At 51.3% G+C, this 18,021-nt stretch overlaps 1 protein-coding gene across 1 annotated transcript; it reads left to right on the top strand.

The window, feature by feature from the left end:
* The first annotated feature begins 231 nt into the window (after nt 1-231).
* ANPEP (alanyl aminopeptidase, membrane) lies at nt 232-17,933 on the top strand. The gene is made up of 20 exons (XM_006192578.3): nt 232-1,069; nt 1,598-1,740; nt 1,851-1,990; nt 2,415-2,541; nt 2,626-2,780; nt 3,041-3,154; nt 3,254-3,397; nt 3,576-3,641; nt 3,767-3,832; nt 5,418-5,593; nt 5,853-5,932; nt 7,254-7,387; nt 7,508-7,563; nt 8,512-8,659; nt 11,869-11,960; nt 12,426-12,536; nt 12,664-12,831; nt 13,545-13,685; nt 14,099-14,180; nt 17,331-17,933. The coding sequence occupies exons 1-20, from the start codon at nt 459-461 to the stop codon at nt 17,478-17,480; spliced, it is 2,904 nt and encodes a 967-aa protein (XP_006192640.2). The 5' UTR covers nt 232-458; the 3' UTR covers nt 17,481-17,933.
* Nucleotides 17,934-18,021: the final 88 nt, after the last annotated feature.

Here is an 18,021-nt window from a genome sequence, read left to right on the forward strand (position 1 = left end):
AGAAACCAACTCTCCTCTTCTTTTCACCTCCCATCTCTTGTTCCTGGGAAGTCCTTCTAACTTCCTGGATCTAACCTCAGTCCTTCTGCTCCTGCCCCCACTTAGCTCGCAGGCAGAGCTGTGCCACCTGGCTGCTCCCTCTCACTGCTGGGCCCGCAGCCTGCCCTTCAGTCCTTGGTGGGCTCACAGGCAGCCTGCAGCCTGTAACCAGACACTGTTTGCTCCCAGCAGGCACCCCTGAGCCGCACTCCGCACACTGTTCCTGGATCTCCTCTCCGGAACCTGGGCAGAGTGTGTTCGTACCCAATCCAGTGACCTTCGCCTGTCTGAGTCCTGGTTAATTTTTGCCCAGTCTGCAGGCTGCAGGGCTCCTCCCCTTCAGGGATATAAACCTGGCCCGAGGCTGCCCTGTTCCTCGCCTGTCCTGAGCCTCCCCGCGCTCCCTCCCCACCCTCACCATGGGAAAGGGATTCTACATTTCCAAGGCCCTGGGCATCCTGGGCATCCTCCTGGGCGTGGCGGCTGTGGCCACCATCATTGCTCTGTCTGTGGTATACGCCCAGGAGAAGAACAAGAATGCCGAGTGTGCCACTGTGGCCCCTTCCACGACCCCCTCCACGACCCCCTCCACCAGTTCAGCCACCACCTTGGACCAGAGCAAGCCGTGGAACCAATACCGTCTACCCACGACCCTGTTGCCCGACTCCTACAATGTGAAGCTGAGGCCCTATCTCACCCCCAACGATAAGGGCCTGTATATCTTCAAGGGCACGAGCACCGTCCGCTTCATCTGCAAGGAGCCCACCAATGTCATCATCATCCATAGCAAGAAGCTCAACTACACCACCACCCAGGAGCACATGGTTGTCCTGCGGGGCGTGGGGGGCACCCAGGCTCCCAGCATCGACAGGACTGAGCTGGTAGAGCTCACCCAGTACCTGGTGGTGCACCTCAAGGGCTCGCTGGAGGCAGGCAGAATGTATGAGATGGACACTGAGTTTGAAGGGGAGCTGGCCGACGACCTGGCAGGCTTCTACCGCAGCGAGTACATGGAAGGCAACGTTAAAAAGTAAGTCGGAGCTCGGTCTGCCGGGTGGGGGCAGATGCTTGATGCTGAGGCAGAGCTGGATCCTGGGGGCCAAGGAAGGGCTTGGACTCGAGGCCTTTGAACCTTCTGGAGCCTTTGGCTGGTCCACTGCTCCATCCACAGCTCTGGTAGAGCAGCTATGGAGCCGTTTCTCAGAGGGCCCCTCTACACCACATTAGGGAGTCAGGGATTAGTGATGACAGTGCTTCTTAGATAGATAGGAAAACAGGCTCCAAGGAGAGAAATTTGCCCAAGGTCTCCCAGCTAATACAGTGACAGAGACTGTCAGGACTTTGACCCTCAGTCCAGAAGGAGCCTTGTCCCCCTTGTCAGCTGGCCTGTGGGCCCAGAGGCGGCCTGGGGGAGGTGGGGAGGGAAGGGATTAGGCCGGAGAGCCATCTGTGCACCCCATCCTGTGGACACCCAGCAACACCCTATAGCCCCCATCCTGCCTACTCCCACGGGAACAGACATTATGCTGCACACCCTCTAACCCCCTGCTTTGGGCAGGGTGCTGGCCACGACACAGATGCAGGCTCCAGATGCCCGGAAATCCTTCCCATGCTTTGATGAACCAGCCATGAAGGCCACGTTCAACATCACCCTCATCCACCCCAAGGACCTCACGGCCCTGTCCAACATGCTGCCCAAAGGTGAGTGGGTCTGGCTGGGACCACACAGCCTTGGGAAGCAGGCCCCTAGGGCTGGGACTCAGGGCAGGGGAGAGGGCACACCCCGACATGCCTGCATACTCCCTGCCCAGGTCCCAGTGTCCCACTTGAGGGAGACCCCAACTGGAACGTCACTGAGTTCGAAACCACACCTAAAATGTCCACGTACCTACTGGCCTTCATCGTGAGCGAGTTCACGTGTGTGGAGGGAAAGTCAGCCAATGATGTCCTGGTACGGAGCTGAGCCCACCTGTCCTTCCCCGGGATTGGTCCTGGTCTAGGGAGTGGATATTCCTGTTTATCCTCATCCTTGTCGCAGCTCCTGAGTTGTTAGACAGTGAATCCCAGTTCTGAGTGATTTCGGGCAAATGTCTTAAGTTCTCTGACTCTCAGTCTCTGCATCTCAAAAATTAGACCCTCCTCACAAAGAAAGAGTTCCCAGCCCCTGGGTGCCAGACTCATGGTGAAGACTTGTTATTTTATGCTCCAAAAACTCCTCCCTACAACTCAAAAGCTTGGTGAAGATTGCACCTCTACCCCGTGACCAAGCTCTTGGTTTAACCTGGTTGGTCCCCTAGCCTGCTGTGCCCTGGGACTTGGCCCACCTATACCATGACCCAAGAGGAGCCCCTGACATACCCCTATCTTCTTTGCAGATCAGGATCTGGGCTCGGCCTAATGCAACTGCGGAGGGCCATGGCATTTATGCCCTGAACAAGACAGGTCCCATCTTAGACTTCTTTGCCCATCACTATGCTACATCATACCCACTCCCCAAATCTGGTGAGTGAGGGGCCTTGTGCTAGGGGGAAGCAGATGGGTGTCTATACCAAGAGACCATCCTGCCAATGCCATTGACTTCCCCAGATCAGATTGCCTTGCCTGACTTCAATGCTGGTGCCATGGAGAACTGGGGGCTGGTGACCTACCGGGAGAATGCGCTACTGTTCGACCCACTGTCCTCCTCCATCAGCAACAAGGAGCGGGTGGTCACTGTGATTGCTCATGAGCTGGCCCACCAGGTAGCCCCCATCATGGGGAATGCAGACAAAGAAAGAGGGGGGCTTTGAGAGGAGATGGCATATGTTGTGACTCTACCCTTCGCAGCTGAGGAAGGCAGAGGGTTCCACCTGGCAAGATAGCAGGGAGGCGTCACTGTGATGCCAGTAAAGTCTCGAGCTCAAGACTGGCACACGGGGTGCACTTGGTGAACGGTAGCCCTGGGTATTGTTAGTGACTACAAGCCAGAGTGGTTTGCCGGGCTGACCTCCCTCCCCCACAGTGGTTTGGGAACCTGGTGACTCTGGCCTGGTGGAATGACCTGTGGCTGAACGAGGGCTTTGCCTCCTACGTGGAGTACCTGGGTGCTGACTATGCAGAGCCCAACTGGAATCTGGTGAGCCCACTGCCCTGGAGCCCCTAGGGTCTGGGGTGGGGGAAAACCTGGGTCACCCCCTCCCAGGCCAGTCTCCTAATGGCTGTTGGGGATTTGCAGAAAGACCTCATAGTGACGAATGACGTGTACCCTGTGATGGCTGTGGACGCACTGGCCTCCTCCCACCCGCTGACAACCCCTGCCAAGGAGGTCAACACACCTGCCCAGATTAGCGAGATGTTCGACACCATCTCCTACAGCAAGGTGCTGCCCAGCCTCCGTGCTGGTCCTGAGACAGTGGGGGGCATAAGGAAGGAGGTGGGGACTCAGCCCACAGGGGCCCCACTGAAGCCGGGGCTCTGGGAGCACCTGTCCCAACCCAGTGGGGACACAGGGTCCGGCTGGCTCAGTGCAGTCTTCTGAGCCCCCTCCCCTCCACCAGGGAGCCTCGGTCATCAGGATGCTCTCTGACTTCCTGACTGAGGAACTGTTCAAGAAGGGCCTGGCAGTGAGTACCCTTGGTTCAGCCATGAGGTGGGGGGCGTTTCCTCCAGGCCCCAGCCTACCACAGAGGTTGAGTGGTAGAGGCTGGGGGCATCAGCTTTACCCTCACCATGCCCTGTCTTTCCACAGTCCTACTTGAATGCCTTTGCCTATCAGAACACCACCTACCTAGACCTGTGGGAGCACTTGCAGAAGGTCAGTAACAGCCAGCCCCACTGAAGCCATTCTATGGGGGTCCTGAGATGCTGAAAGTCCCTGGGGAGTATGTAAGAGAATGTGTCCGGCTCCACTGCTTACCCTCCCAGGCAGGTCATTGGGAGCCTTGCTTGCTCATCTGTAAAATGGGCAGAATGATGACTCCTGGGGGAGGTGTTGAGGGAGCCTGGGTCAGGAGTCCTGGCTGGCAGCCTGCCTCCCGCTGCAGTGAGCTCTGTGATGGGAGCTGAGGGGTGAGGAAATAGGCTCTCATGTTCCCAAGCCCAAGCCCAGGCCTTCCTCTGCCTGGAACTTTGGAGCCAGTCTTTTGCCTACTCAGCACTTCTGGCTGCCTTGTGCCCCGCTGGCCCCTCCCAGGCCTGACTTTGCCCACACTAGCACCCTCAGTGCATGCTCTGACCCTCCCATCCAGCCCCACCTTTCATTCCTATCCACTTAGACCCTTAACAGCCCCTGCCTGTGGGGCAAACCCTCCAATCGCTCCCACCCTCCTGCCCGCCCTGCCCCTCCTGAGACTGGAGTCTGCATTCTCTCCATCCTCCCCCATCACATCCTCTCCTTTATAGCTGCCCCCTCTTCTCTGTGGCCCTGTCAGCCCGACTGACCCCTCAATGTGCCTGTGCTCCATGACCAGCCTGAACAGGGAGGGGAGGCCCAGGACCTTGTCACAGAGTCACAGGTGGGCTCCAGTGCCCTCCTGGCCGGTCTCCAGCCCAACATCCATCTGCCATGAGCCTGATCCACCTTCCCCACCTCCCACATCCTCAGTCCCTCCCTTCCCCTTCCATTGTCTTTCTTGCCCTGCCGCAGTTGTCCTGTCCTTCCTCTCCTCCAAAGCTGAGTCCTCCTCGATGCCGGCACCCTCCAGCTCCATCTCTCCCTCCTGCTCCCTCTTACCCTGAGCCCCCTCTCTCTGCAGCCTCCCAGAGTTCCTCTCCCCACTGGCTTGCACTTTCTGACATGGTCTGCCCTCTTTGTATGCTGTTTTTAGTTTTTTATTTTCTCAGTTTTTAACAGATGTGTTTGGTTTATTACAAAAGCGAGGCACACACATGGAACAAGATGAAAAAAGACTTAAGACAATAACAACCACCCTAAGCCTACCCCCAGACCCCAACCCAGGGGTGTTTCCTTCACGTCACCCACAGCTCTCTCCTTCGCCCTCCCTGTGACACTGGGACACTGGTTTTCCTTCATCTCTGCCTCCTTTCCCTGCCCATTCTCCCAGGTTTGTTCAGGCTGAGCCATGGGCATCCTGGGTGCCCCTCCCTGACAGCCCCCCACCCCAGGTTGGATCATAGAATGGAGGGACCATATAGATTTGTTCAGTTAGTGCAGGATGAACCAGAGGCCAAGAAGACTTGGCTTATCCAGCACTGGGCAGCCGAGGAGAGAGAGAGCCGGCCTAGGACCCCAGCTTCTGCCTCCCAGCCCAGTGCTCCTCCACTGCCTTCCAGCAAAGTGGGGCCACTAGGGAGAGGCCAGGGGTGCAGGGGCTGCCCTGGATGGGTGGGGTGGGAGAATGGCAGTCTGCTGATGGCTGGACCATCTCACTCTGCCCAAGGCTGTAAACAATCAGACGTCCATCCAACTGCCAGACACTGTGAGAGCTATCATGGACCGCTGGACCCTGCAGATGGGCTTCCCTGTCATCACTGTGGACACCAAGACAGGGGACATCTCACAGAAACACTTCCTCCTTGACCCCGACTCCAACGTCACCCGCCCCTCAGAGTTCAAGTGAGCAGATGGGGTCACCGAGACAGGTGCCTAGGCAGGATGAGGGGGAGTTGCTATGGGGCCCTTGACCATAGCAGGGCCTGGCCTGCTGTGGCCCCTGCCCTGGTGGCTGTAGACAGTCTCCCTCTTGGGCCAGGAGGATGGGGGTGCTTGGTGCCAGAGTCAGGCAGAAACTGGGAGCCCAGGCAGGGCTGCCCTTTGCCAGCAGTGGCCAAGAGCCGCCATCTCTTACACCTGGCCTCTGGGTCTCTTGTTGCAGCTATCTGTGGATTGTTCCCATCTCGTCTATCAGAAATGGCACACCGCAGGCCCACTACTGGCTGCAGGGCCAGGAAAAAGGTAGCCTGGCCTGCCCTGGGGGATAGCCGCTCCTGGCCCGCATCCCAGGGGTCCTGGCAGCCTCCGGGGGGCTTCTTTCATTGCTCCATTCAACAGATGGAGCCAGCTTCTTTGGTTCTAAGCTCTACTTTGTTGCTGCCCAGCTGTGTGACTCTGGTCAAGTTACCATCTCTTTCTTGTCTCTGTTTCCTCATCTATAAAATGGGGCTAAGAACAACATCTGCCCCATAGAGTTGTGTGAGGATTAAAGGAGAGGATTCCCACATAATGTTTACAACAGTGCCTGATACATAATATGAGCAGCCCTTCTCTGCCAGGCACTGAGGAAATCAAGGTCAAGGTGAGTCACCCTCTGCCTAGGCCAAGGCTGCCGATGAAGGGAAGGAAGACAAGGAGTTCAAACTTTCCAGAGCTGTGCTGAGCGCTTTAGGAGAGGCACGTATGGTCTCTGAGCTACTGGGGCAGGGGGGCAGGGAGCTGGGAATAAGGGAGATTCAGCTTCATGGAGAGGTCAGGAAAGGCTTCCTGGAGGAGGCGAGCTTAGTCTTGGAGGAAGAGTAGAAGTCCACCAGGCTAATGGCGGCAAAGAGAAGCAGTCCAGGCAGTCAACAGCAAGTACAAGGCATGAGGTAGGAGAGAATGTGGGGACTGAGTGTGGTTCCGGCAGAGGTGTATCCTGGCTCCAGGTGAAGTGGGTCCCTGCAGGCTGCAGGAGACAATGGCCATGTCCTCAGGCTAGGAAGATTCCGAGTAGGTGGTAGGTGGGAAGTGGACGAGCAATTGGGTCTGACCTGCAGATGTGGAAGGATGCCTTCTGGCTGCCAGGAGAAAGGGTAGCGGGAGAGCAGCGAGGAGGGGGCGTGGAGCCCCAAGGAACAGATGAGCAGCGTTGCAGGGCTTGCTGGGTGGGAGGCTCTGCCTGGGTTTCCCACTTTGTGACTGGGGTGTGATGGGAGGAAGAAGGGGTGGGGTGGAGAAGGAGCAACTGCCTGGGGAGTTGAGTCTAAGTGGCCCCAGAGGTGGTGGTGGTGATGTACTTGTCCAGCAGATGTCACTGGCCCAGCCACTCGGAGCCTGTGGGAGGCAGGGCAGTCGCTGAGGTTCAGAGGTGGCAACTGTTCTGTGCGAGGTCAGCGGCCAGCCAGAGGCCTGGCAGCCTGTCCTGCACCTCCTCTCTGCCCCTCTCCTTGGGCACTGCCCGGGCGGTGTGAGGGCCCACCGCTGCCAGGCTGCTCTACAGAAGCCTGGAGAGAGGAGGGCTGAGGGTCCGATCAGCCAGTGGCCTGAGCAGCCCCGCCCCAGCTCTGGTCTCTCCCCACAGCCCAGGATAATCTGTTCAAAACTGGAACGAATGAATGGGTCCTGCTGAATGTCAACGTGACAGGCTATTACCAGGTGAACTACGATGACAACAACTGGAGGATGATTCAGTCTCAGCTGCAGATAGACCCTTCGGTGGGTACCTGCCTCCCCACCCCATCCCCTGCCCCAGGCCCAGCCACAGGGGGGTGCCCCAGACTGCAGGGCCTGCCCCCACTGCCAGCCCAAGGTCACACACTCTGTTGCCCCTTCTAGGCCATCCCTGTCATCAATCGGGCTCAGGTCATCTACGATGGTTTCAACCTGGCCAAGTGAGTGTTCCTTCCTCCTCGGGCCCTGCCTGCTCAGCCACAGAAGCCTGGTGACTTGGCAAGTGCAATTCCATAGTGAGAGCCAGTGCTCCCTCCCAGTGTCCTCACTGTGTGCCCGGCATAGCGCAGCAGGCTCCAAGTGCTCCAGACACCTCTCCCTTGGCCTCACTTCCCCAGAGATTGTTAGTGTTACAGCCCACATTTCCCAAATAAGAAATCTAAGACTCAGAGTTTGAATACCTTGCCCAAGGTCACACAGTAGCCCATGACAGCCAGACACAAGCCTGTCCAACTCCCAAACCACATTGTATTCCATGGCACCAAGGTTCTCCTGAGGGCTAACTGTGCTTAGCAAGTGCTAGGTGCTAAAAAGAATCTGGAAAGGACAGGACAGGAGAGATGCAGCATGAATAGACAAATATTTATTGAGCAGCTGCTGTGTGTGTAAGCACTGGCAGGTGCTAAGTTCTTGACATAAGTGATGTCACCCATAGACATGGGGATTTATGAACCAAATGTGCACAGATGGCCTGAGGAGGAGGGGGAGGGAGGAAAGCCCAGAGGACCAAACAAATCAGAGAAGAGGTGTTCAGAGTAAAGGGCACAGGCCTCTTGTCTTTTTGAATCTCAGCTCTGTTTCTTATGGGCTGTGTGACCTTAGGCAAGGCACTTCACCTCTCTGAGCTGTAGTTTCCTTATATGTAAAATGGGGTTAATAAGAAAAGGAATGTGACTGGCAGTGGGTGAGGGCCAATCCTGGGCTGGCCTTATTGGTGGCACCACCCAGCATCCACGTCCCCCCTCCCTCCAGATCTTCGTTTCCCCAGGAAAGCTGGAGCTGGCTCAGCTGGGACTCTGGGACCTCAGGCTCTAGGAGCAGGCTGGGGTTCCCACAGTGAGGCTGGGCTGGGTGGGGGTGCTTACTTGAGCCCCTCTATCTGTCCCTAGTGCTCATATTGTCTCTGTCACCCTGGCACTGAACAACACCCTCTTCCTGAACAAAGAGACAGAGTACATGCCCTGGCAGGCCGCCCTGAACAGCCTGAGCTACTTCAAGCTCATGTTCGACCGCTCCGAGATCTACGGCCCCATGAAGGTACAGAGGGACAGGGCAGGGTTCAAGGACGAATTCCCCAGTGCCCCAAATTATACCATGGGGAAGTAAATAGAAATGTTGCCTGGGGTGGTGAAACGTCCAGGCTGACACAACACCAGCTCCTTTGCTGCGAGTGGGCTTGGCAGTGGTGACAGGTCAGGAGGGACGTGGAGGTGAAGAGAGCAGGGACTGAAAAGGTGAGCAGGCTGAGAGGACATGGCAAGAACACAGACTTCTAGCAGAATTTGCTAGATTTGGAAACGAACACCTTCAGAAGGCAACCGAAAAGGCCACGGTATAGGAAGGGCGTGGAGGTGGAGGGGAAAGCCCATCTTTCACCAGCTCTGTCGCCCGGGGGGCAATCCTCTCCAGCCCCAGTGATCCCCTCTGTGAAAGGAGCAGGACTGTGCCTGCCTAGCTTGCCCTAGGGGCCTGGAGGGAGATGCAGATGTTAAGGGCTTTGAAGCATGATGGGGAGGGTAGGGGGGTCGCAGATCAGAGGGAAACTTGCTTGCTCTGGATGAAGCTGAATCCATAGGGTGTTCATTGCAAAAACTCTTAAATATCCAACACTTGGGGATTGGTTAAGTAAATTAGAATATCCATTTGATGGAATATTATTAGATTAGCCATTAGATCCTACTCGAAGAGATCATTAAAATTTTTTTCACATTATTAACTTCCTGTTATGGTTAATGAGGTTTTAACTTATTTTAACTCATTAACCTACCTACACCTTGGATTCACCCCATCCTCCTGATGTAGTTAAATCACAATATTTGGTCAACTCAGTATTCAGAATTTACTTCATGTGATTTTTTTTTTTTTTTTGCAAAGGGGAGGTAATTAGGTTTACTTATTTATTTTTTAGAAGAAATATTGGGGATTGAACCCAGGACCTCATGCATGCTAAGCATGCACTCTACCACTTGAGCTATAGCCTCCCCCCACTTTATGTGATTATTTAAATATCATTCTCTGCTGAGCCACATAGATGTCTCCTTTTTTATACATCTTACACAAATGTATCAGACAATACAGCAGTTTTGCTTTTTCCTGGAGGCTTCCCTCTTGGAGCCCTCTGTCCACCTGCTCCCTTCTAGAACTGCTACTCAGCTCCCATGCTGGGAGGCTCTCCCTTGTTGCATCTCTTGCTTCCTGAATCCATGGATTCCTCCTTGAGTTTTCTCTCTATTTGGGGAGCACATCTTTAAGGAGTTTTGGAGAAAGGATTCGTAAGCGGTAGATTTTTTCAGGTAGATTTTCTGAAATGTCTTCATTTCACCTTCACACTAAATTGAGAGTTTACTTGGGTTTAGAAGTTTGTAGGTTGGAAATTATTCCTCAGAAAAATTAGATCTTGCTCCACTGGCATCAAGCCTCTCATGCTGCTGTTGAGAAGCCCAGAGTCTTTCTCACTCCCAGTTCTTTGAATGTGGCCGGATTCCTCCTTCTGGAAGCTTGTGGGCTCTTCTCTCAATCCTGGTGGTCCTTCTTGTGGTCCTTTCTCATCCTTCTACTCTTTCAATCTGGGTAATTTTGCATTACCCCCTTAAACTTTCTTCCCCACCCTTTCCGCCCCCCGGGTTCTCTCTTTCTGGGACCCCTGTTAATACAACTCACTGCTCTCACATTGGCCCTCTAGTTTTCTTGTCGCCTATTTTCCAGCTTGTTGACTTTTGTTCTGCCTTCTGGGCTATGCCCTCAGCTTAGCACACCACCTCTCCTCTGCAGATTGGTTTTTTTTTTTTTTTCTATCATATTTTTAAGCTTCCAACTGCTGTTCCTGGCTCCAGCGTCCTGTGCAATATCTTCTCTGAACCTTCAGAGGATATTTGTCACCGGCTTTTACAAAGTTTTCTTTTTCTTCCATTGACTCACTTCCCCCAAGTCTTCTATTTGTTTTGGCTTCCTCTTTCAAGTTGGAGGCTGAGCTGCCCCTTCGGATTTGAAAGTGAGGCAATAAAACATGATTGAAAGCTTCATGGGGAGGAGGAGCTTGTCACCTCTAGTCTCATTGTGGGGAGACTCGGTGGCCCAGTAACTCCTCATGGGGACCCTCAAAAAAGAATATCCATGAATGTATTCCCTTGAGACCATTCAGTCTTCAGAGAGTGACCTTCTATCTTACAGAATGAGGCTCACTTTCCGGGATCAGGGTAGGGAAGGAAAGCAGGGACACCCCCATTCCTCATGGAAACCTTCCCCTATGGCCCTCTATGCAGTCCAACAACCCTCCCACTGTGTCTGGGGACCCTAGTTCTGAGCGCCTCTGATTCAGCCTTGCCCATGGGGGAAGGAAGGGTATTGCTTGATGCAAAGAGATAAGCAGGGGCTTGGGGGTTTGACTGGTCCTTCTATAGACTTTGACTGCATCGCCCTGTTCACAGCCCTGCCTCACTCCTGTCCCTCACACACTCAGCCCTCTAATTCTGAGCCTGGTCACAGCAAGTCTCCTTGCCTCTGTCCCCATATCCCCCACGATAGGTGCTCTGCTGCAGACTCTCCCACTCTGCCAAGTCTGTGACATCTCCCTCTCTCTGCCTTCTGCCTCCCAACTGTGTGGATGTCTCATCCACTGTTGTTTCCTCTCCTATTCTCTTGGTTCTTAGGGGTTTATTCCTTTTATGTTTGGATGTGGATTCTTGTTGACACACATGATAATCTACTATGTTGAACCAGAGTCTGCAAAGGATTTTAATAACATGGGATGGGGCTTACGTGACAATGCCAGGTAAAGAGCAGCATGCAGAATTGTAGATATGCTCACTAGAAAAGAGCAAGAAAGGGGCCAGCTCACCAATGTGGAAATCACGGTTTTGGTAAATTCTAGGGTGGTTAGTGTTTTCTGCCTGTGTTCTACTGTGTTTCCTACATTCCCCACAATAAAGGCAGAATTCTTCGTCAGGCAGTGGGGGAGGGGGTCCTAACTCTATATTAGGAAATGGTGACACTTAGGCACACAGTGTCAGAGCTGCTTGAGGCTTTAAGGAGAAAGAATCTCAGATCAGTCATCTGAAACCTGGACTAGTGCTGGCCCCTTTGAGCACTGTCTAGCCTTGGGCAAGGCCCTTAGCCTCTGGTCTCTTGCTTCTGTAACCATTAGTTTTTGCTACACCTGCCCACTCACACCAGAGACTCTGCGGGGCTCCAGGTGGGTCGGGTATGAGTCTCCTCTTTGAAGCTATTCATGTTTTTTTTTTCCCCAGAAATATCTCAGGAAGCAGGTCGAACCCCTCTTCCAACATTTTGAAAGTATCACCAAAAACTGGACAGAGCGCCCACAAAACCTGATGGACCAGTGAGTATGACCTCTCCTGGGTCTGAAGACTACTGGTGGCCCGGGCACCCTGACCTGGGGAACAGAGCAATGCCCCAGCCGCATCCTCCTCTGGAGCTCCCAGCTCCTGGCTGGACCAGGGCCACCAGTCAAGGACAGACCCCCATCTAGGAGTAGGAGGCCCCGCGCTGAGGCTCTGTGTGGCCTGTGAACCCACCTGGCCTCTTCGTGCAAATGACCAAACTGAAACTCCAAGGTACCCTCACTGACTTGGTCATTCAGATTCTACTTGTTGAAGGTGGGGCTGGAGCTTGTGCAAGCCCTCCTCCCGCTGCCCAAGGCAAGGCAAATACAGAGACCCAGAGGGCCAGGGGGCTGCAGCCTCAGAGCCCCAGCGCTGCTGCCCTGCCAGAGTTGTGTGTCAGTGGGGGCATCTTTGCTGGAGTCAGGGCCAGGCATGCTGATGAAGTGTCACCCCTGGGGCAGGTACAATGAGATTAATGCCATCAGCACTGCCTGCTCCAATGGGCTGTCCAAGTGTGAGGAGCTGGCCAAGACCCTTTTCAGCAGCTGGATGAAAGACCCTGAAAATAACCCGTGAGTGTGTCCCCTACTCCTCCCCTGATCTTCATCTGTCCATCAAGCCCACAGCTCTGTCCTCATCAGACCCTTGTCCTATCCTCCCTGCTGCTGCTCTACCCCTGACACCCCCACCCCACGCCAGGATCCACCCCAACCTGCGGTCCACCATCTACTGCAACGCCATCGCCCAGGGTGGCCAGGAGGAGTGGGACTTCGCCTGGGAGCAGTTCCAAAAAGCCCAACTGGTTAATGAGGCTGACAAACTCCGCTCAGGGCTGGCCTGCAGCAATGAGGTCTGGCTCCTAAACAGGTGAGGATGGGGCTGGGTGAATTGCCCTCCTTACCAGGGACTGGGATCTCAGTGTGTAGGAGAAAGAACCAGCCAGGTCTCCACACTCTCTTTCGTGGGATCCTTGCAAACTCATGATGTGGGGCAGTATGTTCCCCCATTTCACAGATGAAGACACTGAGGCTCAGAGAAGCAAAACAATTTGACCAAGGTGCAGAAGCTTTACTAAATGAAAAAGCCAAGATTTGAATCCTGGTCGGAGTCCACGCCCTGTGCTTTTCACTGTTGCAGGCTCCTAGCCTTTTCTTCTCTGTCAAGGGCTCTGGTGCAGCTGGACCTGAGTCCTTCTGGACATCCAGCTAGGCAACCTTCCAAAACCCTTGGATGAGGCTCCTGGCTCCCACTATGTGCCTCATATGCCATCTCCTAGACTTAAGGAAAGAAGAGTCACTTCCAGTGTCAGAGACAGGAGTGCCCACCCTACTTGGTACAGGGCTCACCCCTTCCTTCATTCATTCATCATAAGATATTTATCAGGCACCAGATCTCTGTCAATTATTACACCTGGCATAGTCAGTGACCCTGCTTAGGGGACTCAGTGTCCCATCTACAAGAGGGAGGTAGGACCAAGGGGTCTTCAACCCTCAGCATGCTGAGGAGAGGATGCCGGAGAGATGGGGGGCAGGGAGGGGGCAGGCAGGGTCCTTTTATAACGCAGCATGCTGCCCTCCCAGGTACCTGAGTTACACCCTGAACCCTGACCTCATCCGGAAGCAGGATGCCACCTCCACTATTAACAGCATTGCCAGCAATGTCATCGGGCAACCTCTGGCCTGGGACTTTGTCCAGAGCAACTGGAAGAAGCTCTTTCAGGAGTGAGTCGGCCAAGAGCATGTCAGGGGAAGGAGCACCAAGGCTGGGTGCGCAGGCTGGTCTGTGTGCATAGGACCCCACACGGTCCAGAGTGGAGGGTAGACACTGCATAGGAGTGGTCAAAAAAGAACCCAGCTTGAGTGTGAGTAGGGGCAGGAATCGAAAGACAGGGCAGCCGGGCATCCCTTTTCCCACCTGGGGGAAAGAAAGTCTGATGGTGCAAGTGTTCTCTGAAGAGATGGGAGCAAGGACAATGGACACTTGTGTTCAAGTCCCTAGAGGTGTCTCCTTGAGAGCGTCATTTCATCACACCTACGAGATGGAGACAGGCACAGGCTACGGGGCCGCCTGCCAGTCACTGAACGTTGTTGGTTCCCAGCCCCTCTCACAGTTCCTCTCTCTCCCTGCCCTGCAGTTATGGTGGTGGTTCCTTCTCCTTCTCCAACCTCATCCAGGCTGTGACCCGAAGATTCTCCACAGAGCAAGAGCTGCAGGAGGTAAGAAGCCCCAGACCCTGGGGTGGTGCCCAGGGGCCCATCCCCAGTCTCAAGGGGCATCCGCCACTCAGCTCCCACAGCATGTGTTCACGGTGGAGCAGGGCTCCATGTGGCCTGGCCTTCCTCATTTCTAGGGGAAGCTGGGTATCCAGACTCTTTAAATGTCAAAATTCAATCACAATTTTTTTTTATTGTGCATTGCATATATAATAGGTAATCCAAGAGCAGTTGAAGGAGGATGTATGACACTTGAAACCCTATCTCAGACTCTGCTTCTGGGGAATCCAATCTAGACATTCATATTTTAGCTAAGATTCACTCACAAATATTCATCTTAGAATTTTTATATAGGCAAAAGGTAAAGAGAATACTATAATGACCCTCCATGTACCCATTACCCAGACTGAATAATTGTCAATATTTGCCAACACTTTTTTGGGGCAGACAGTTTCCAAGCAAATCACTGATATTATGTAATTTCACTATAAATACTTTACTTTCTAAAATAAAGGAATTTTTAAAACATAATCTCACTGTCATTAGCAAATCCAAGGAAATTACCAATTCTTTACTATCATCTTATATCCAGGCCATTTTCAAATTCTCTGTCATTAGTTAAAAATTCTTTTTGCAGTTGGCTTGTATGTTTGAATCAGAAGCCAAAGGTAACTCATTGCATTAGGTTGATTCATTCTTATTTTTAAATTGAGACGCAATTCATGTATCATAAAATTTACCATTTTAAGTGGTTTTTAATATATTTACAAGATTGGACAACCGTCACCACCATCTAATTCTAGGACATTTTCATTACTCCAAAAGGAAATCCCATACCCATTAGCAGTCACTCCCCATTCTTCTGTCACCAGCCCCTGGCAGCCACCAATCTACTTTTTGTCTCTATGGATATACGTATTCTGGATATTTCATAAAATGGAATAATATAATATGTGGCCTTTTGTGTCTGGCTTCTTTCACCTAGTATAATGTTTTCATGTTGTAGCATGTGTCATTCCTTTTTATGGCTGATTAATTTTCCATTGCATGGATATACTACATTTTGTTTATCCATTCATCAGTTGATAGACATTTGGGTTGTTTCTACTTTTTGACTATTCTGAATAATGCTGCTATGAACATTATGTGCACATTTTGAGTGGACATATGATTTCATTTCTCTTGGGCGTACACCTAAGAGTGGAACTGCTAGGTCATTTCATAACTATGTCTAACTACTTGAGTAATTGCCAAAATGTTTTTTTCCAAAGCAACTGCACCAGTTTACATTCCCTCCAGAAATGTGTAAAGGTTCAATTTGCTTTATGTTTTTGCAGACACTTGTTATTTTCCTTTTTTTTTTTTTAATTATAGCCATCCTACTGGGTGAAAAGTGGTATCCCATTGTGGTTATGAGTTGCCTTTCTTTGAAGACTAATGATGTTGAGCATCCTTTCATGTGCTTTTTTGAGGAATGTCTTGTATATCTTCTTTGGAGAAATGTTTATTCAAATCCTTCACCCAGTTTTTAATTGGTATATACCTCTTTCTATTGTTGAGGTGTAAGAGTTCTTTATATATTCTGGATTCTAGGCCTTTATTAGAGAAATGATTTGCAAGTATTTTCTCCTATTTTGTGGATTGTCTTTTCACTCTCTTGATAGTATCTTTGATACACCAAAGTTTTTTAATTTGATGAATTCTATTTTTGTTGTTGTTGTTGCTTGTGCTTTATGTGTCATATCTAAGAAAGCTGCCTAATCCAAGGTCACAAAGATTTATATTGATGCTTTTTACTAAGATTCTTATCATTTTCACTCTTACATTTAGGACTGACCAAATTTGACTTGATTTTTGTATATCGTGTAAGGCAGAGGTCCAGTTTCATTCTTTTGCATGTGGCTATCCAATTGCCCCAGCACCATTTATTAAAAGGACTACTCTTTCACATATTGGATGATCTTGGCACCTTTGCTGAAAATCAATTAACTGTAAATGTGAGAGTTGACTTCTGGACTGTCAATTGTATCTCGTCGATCTATCTGTCCATCTTTATGCTAGTCCCATACTGTCTTGATTACTGTAGATTTGTAGTGAGTTTTGAAATCGGGATTATGAGCCCTTCAACTTTGTTCTTTTTCAAGATTGTTTGGCTATTCTGAGTCTGCATTTGTTTATGAATTTTAGGATCAGCTTGTCAATTTCTGCAAAAAAAAAGATAGCTGGAATTTTGATAGGGGTTGCACTGAATCTGTAGATCAATTTGGAGAGTATTTTCATTTTAATGTTATTAAATCTTCCAATCCATTAGACTTATTTGAGTCCCTTTCCCCTTTTATTTAGGGCTTCTTAATTCCCTCAACAACATTTTGTCATTTTCAACATACCAGTCTTGCACTTCTTTTGTCAAATTTATTCCTAAGTATTTTACTCTTTTTGATGCTATTGTATACAGAACTGTTTTCTTCATTTCATTTTCAGATTTTTCATTGCTAGTGTATAGAAATACAACTGATTTTTGTACATTGCTCTTATATCCTGCAACTTTGCTGAACTCATAAGTTTTAATAGTTGTGTTTTTTTTTTTCTATTTCCTTGGCATTTTCTGTATACAAAATCATGTCATCTGCAAATAGAAATCGCTTACTTCTTCCTTTCTGGATGCTTTTTAATTTTATTTTATTGTCTAATTGCCCTGGCTACAACCTCCAATACTAATGTATCTTTTAATTTGTAGCATCTATTTAAAAAAAGAAGATTTATTTGTTCAAGTAACTAGGTAATTTGTACAACAGAAATGGCTACAGTGAATTTGGCTGGTTGCTTCCTTGTGGTGTCTGTTTAATTTGTCCCTCTCCCCTCCCTTGATTGGATTGAGACTGTAATTCAATTAAAAACTAAGGGTCAACCCAATGAAGAACCACAGAGTGAAGGCCAAATACACGTAGGAGCCAGATTTAACCTTGGGGCTGTCATTTTTGACCTCTGCCCAGGAGAGGGAAGGACTGGCTCTTCCTGTCCTGGAGAACAGGCTATGGTCCCCCTTCCCAGGGGCCCTAATGTGAAGGGGTTGGACAGAGGGCCTGGCAGCCCTCTCTTCAAGGCTGTGTTAGAGACCGAGCCTGGCGCTCAGAATTATCCTTCTCTTGGCAGCTGGAGCAGTTCAAGCAGAACAACATGGACGTAGGCTTCGGCTCAGGCACCCGGGCTCTGGAGCAAGCGCTGGAGAAGACCAAAGCCAACATCAAATGGGTGAAAGAGAACAAGGAGGTGGTCTTACAGTGGTTCACAGAAAACAGCTAACAGACCCTGGTCCTTACAGTGACCTGGCCCCTATATGAGATGCCTGTGTGGTGTGTCCCAGGGCCCACAGCAGGGCTCCCATTCCTGAAGCCTGAGGCACCAGCGTCCTCCCCTTAGGAACAGCCTCTGTTGTCTCCACTCTGCCCTGGGGGCCAATCCAGTTTCTGATAGTCAGACTGTCCAAGTGCCTCTTCCCAGCCTCTGCTCCTTGTGCCAACCCACCCCAGGCCTGGCATGGCTCTTGTCGCCCAAGGCCTTGGGACTGATCTCAGGGAAGTCCAGCTCCAGGGCCAGATGAACAGAAGCCCTCAGGGGGTGATGGATGGCCTTGGCAGGCTGCCCTGTGCCCTCCCTCTCCTCCCCATAAAGACCCCGAACCTGAGGGATCAACAGGGCACCAGATCTTTATTTTTTTTTCTAAGAGAAAATGTAAATAAAGGATTTCTAGATGAGCTTCCAGACTCATTACTAAACTAGAACAGGAGTGGGTCTGCACAACAGCTGGAGAGACTGGGATGGAGGGAACCTGGGGCACATGGTG

This window comes from Camelus ferus, chromosome 27 (assembly GCF_009834535.1).
Source record: "Camelus ferus isolate YT-003-E chromosome 27, BCGSAC_Cfer_1.0, whole genome shotgun sequence".
NCBI classification, from domain to species: Eukaryota; Metazoa; Chordata; class Mammalia; order Artiodactyla; family Camelidae; genus Camelus; species Camelus ferus.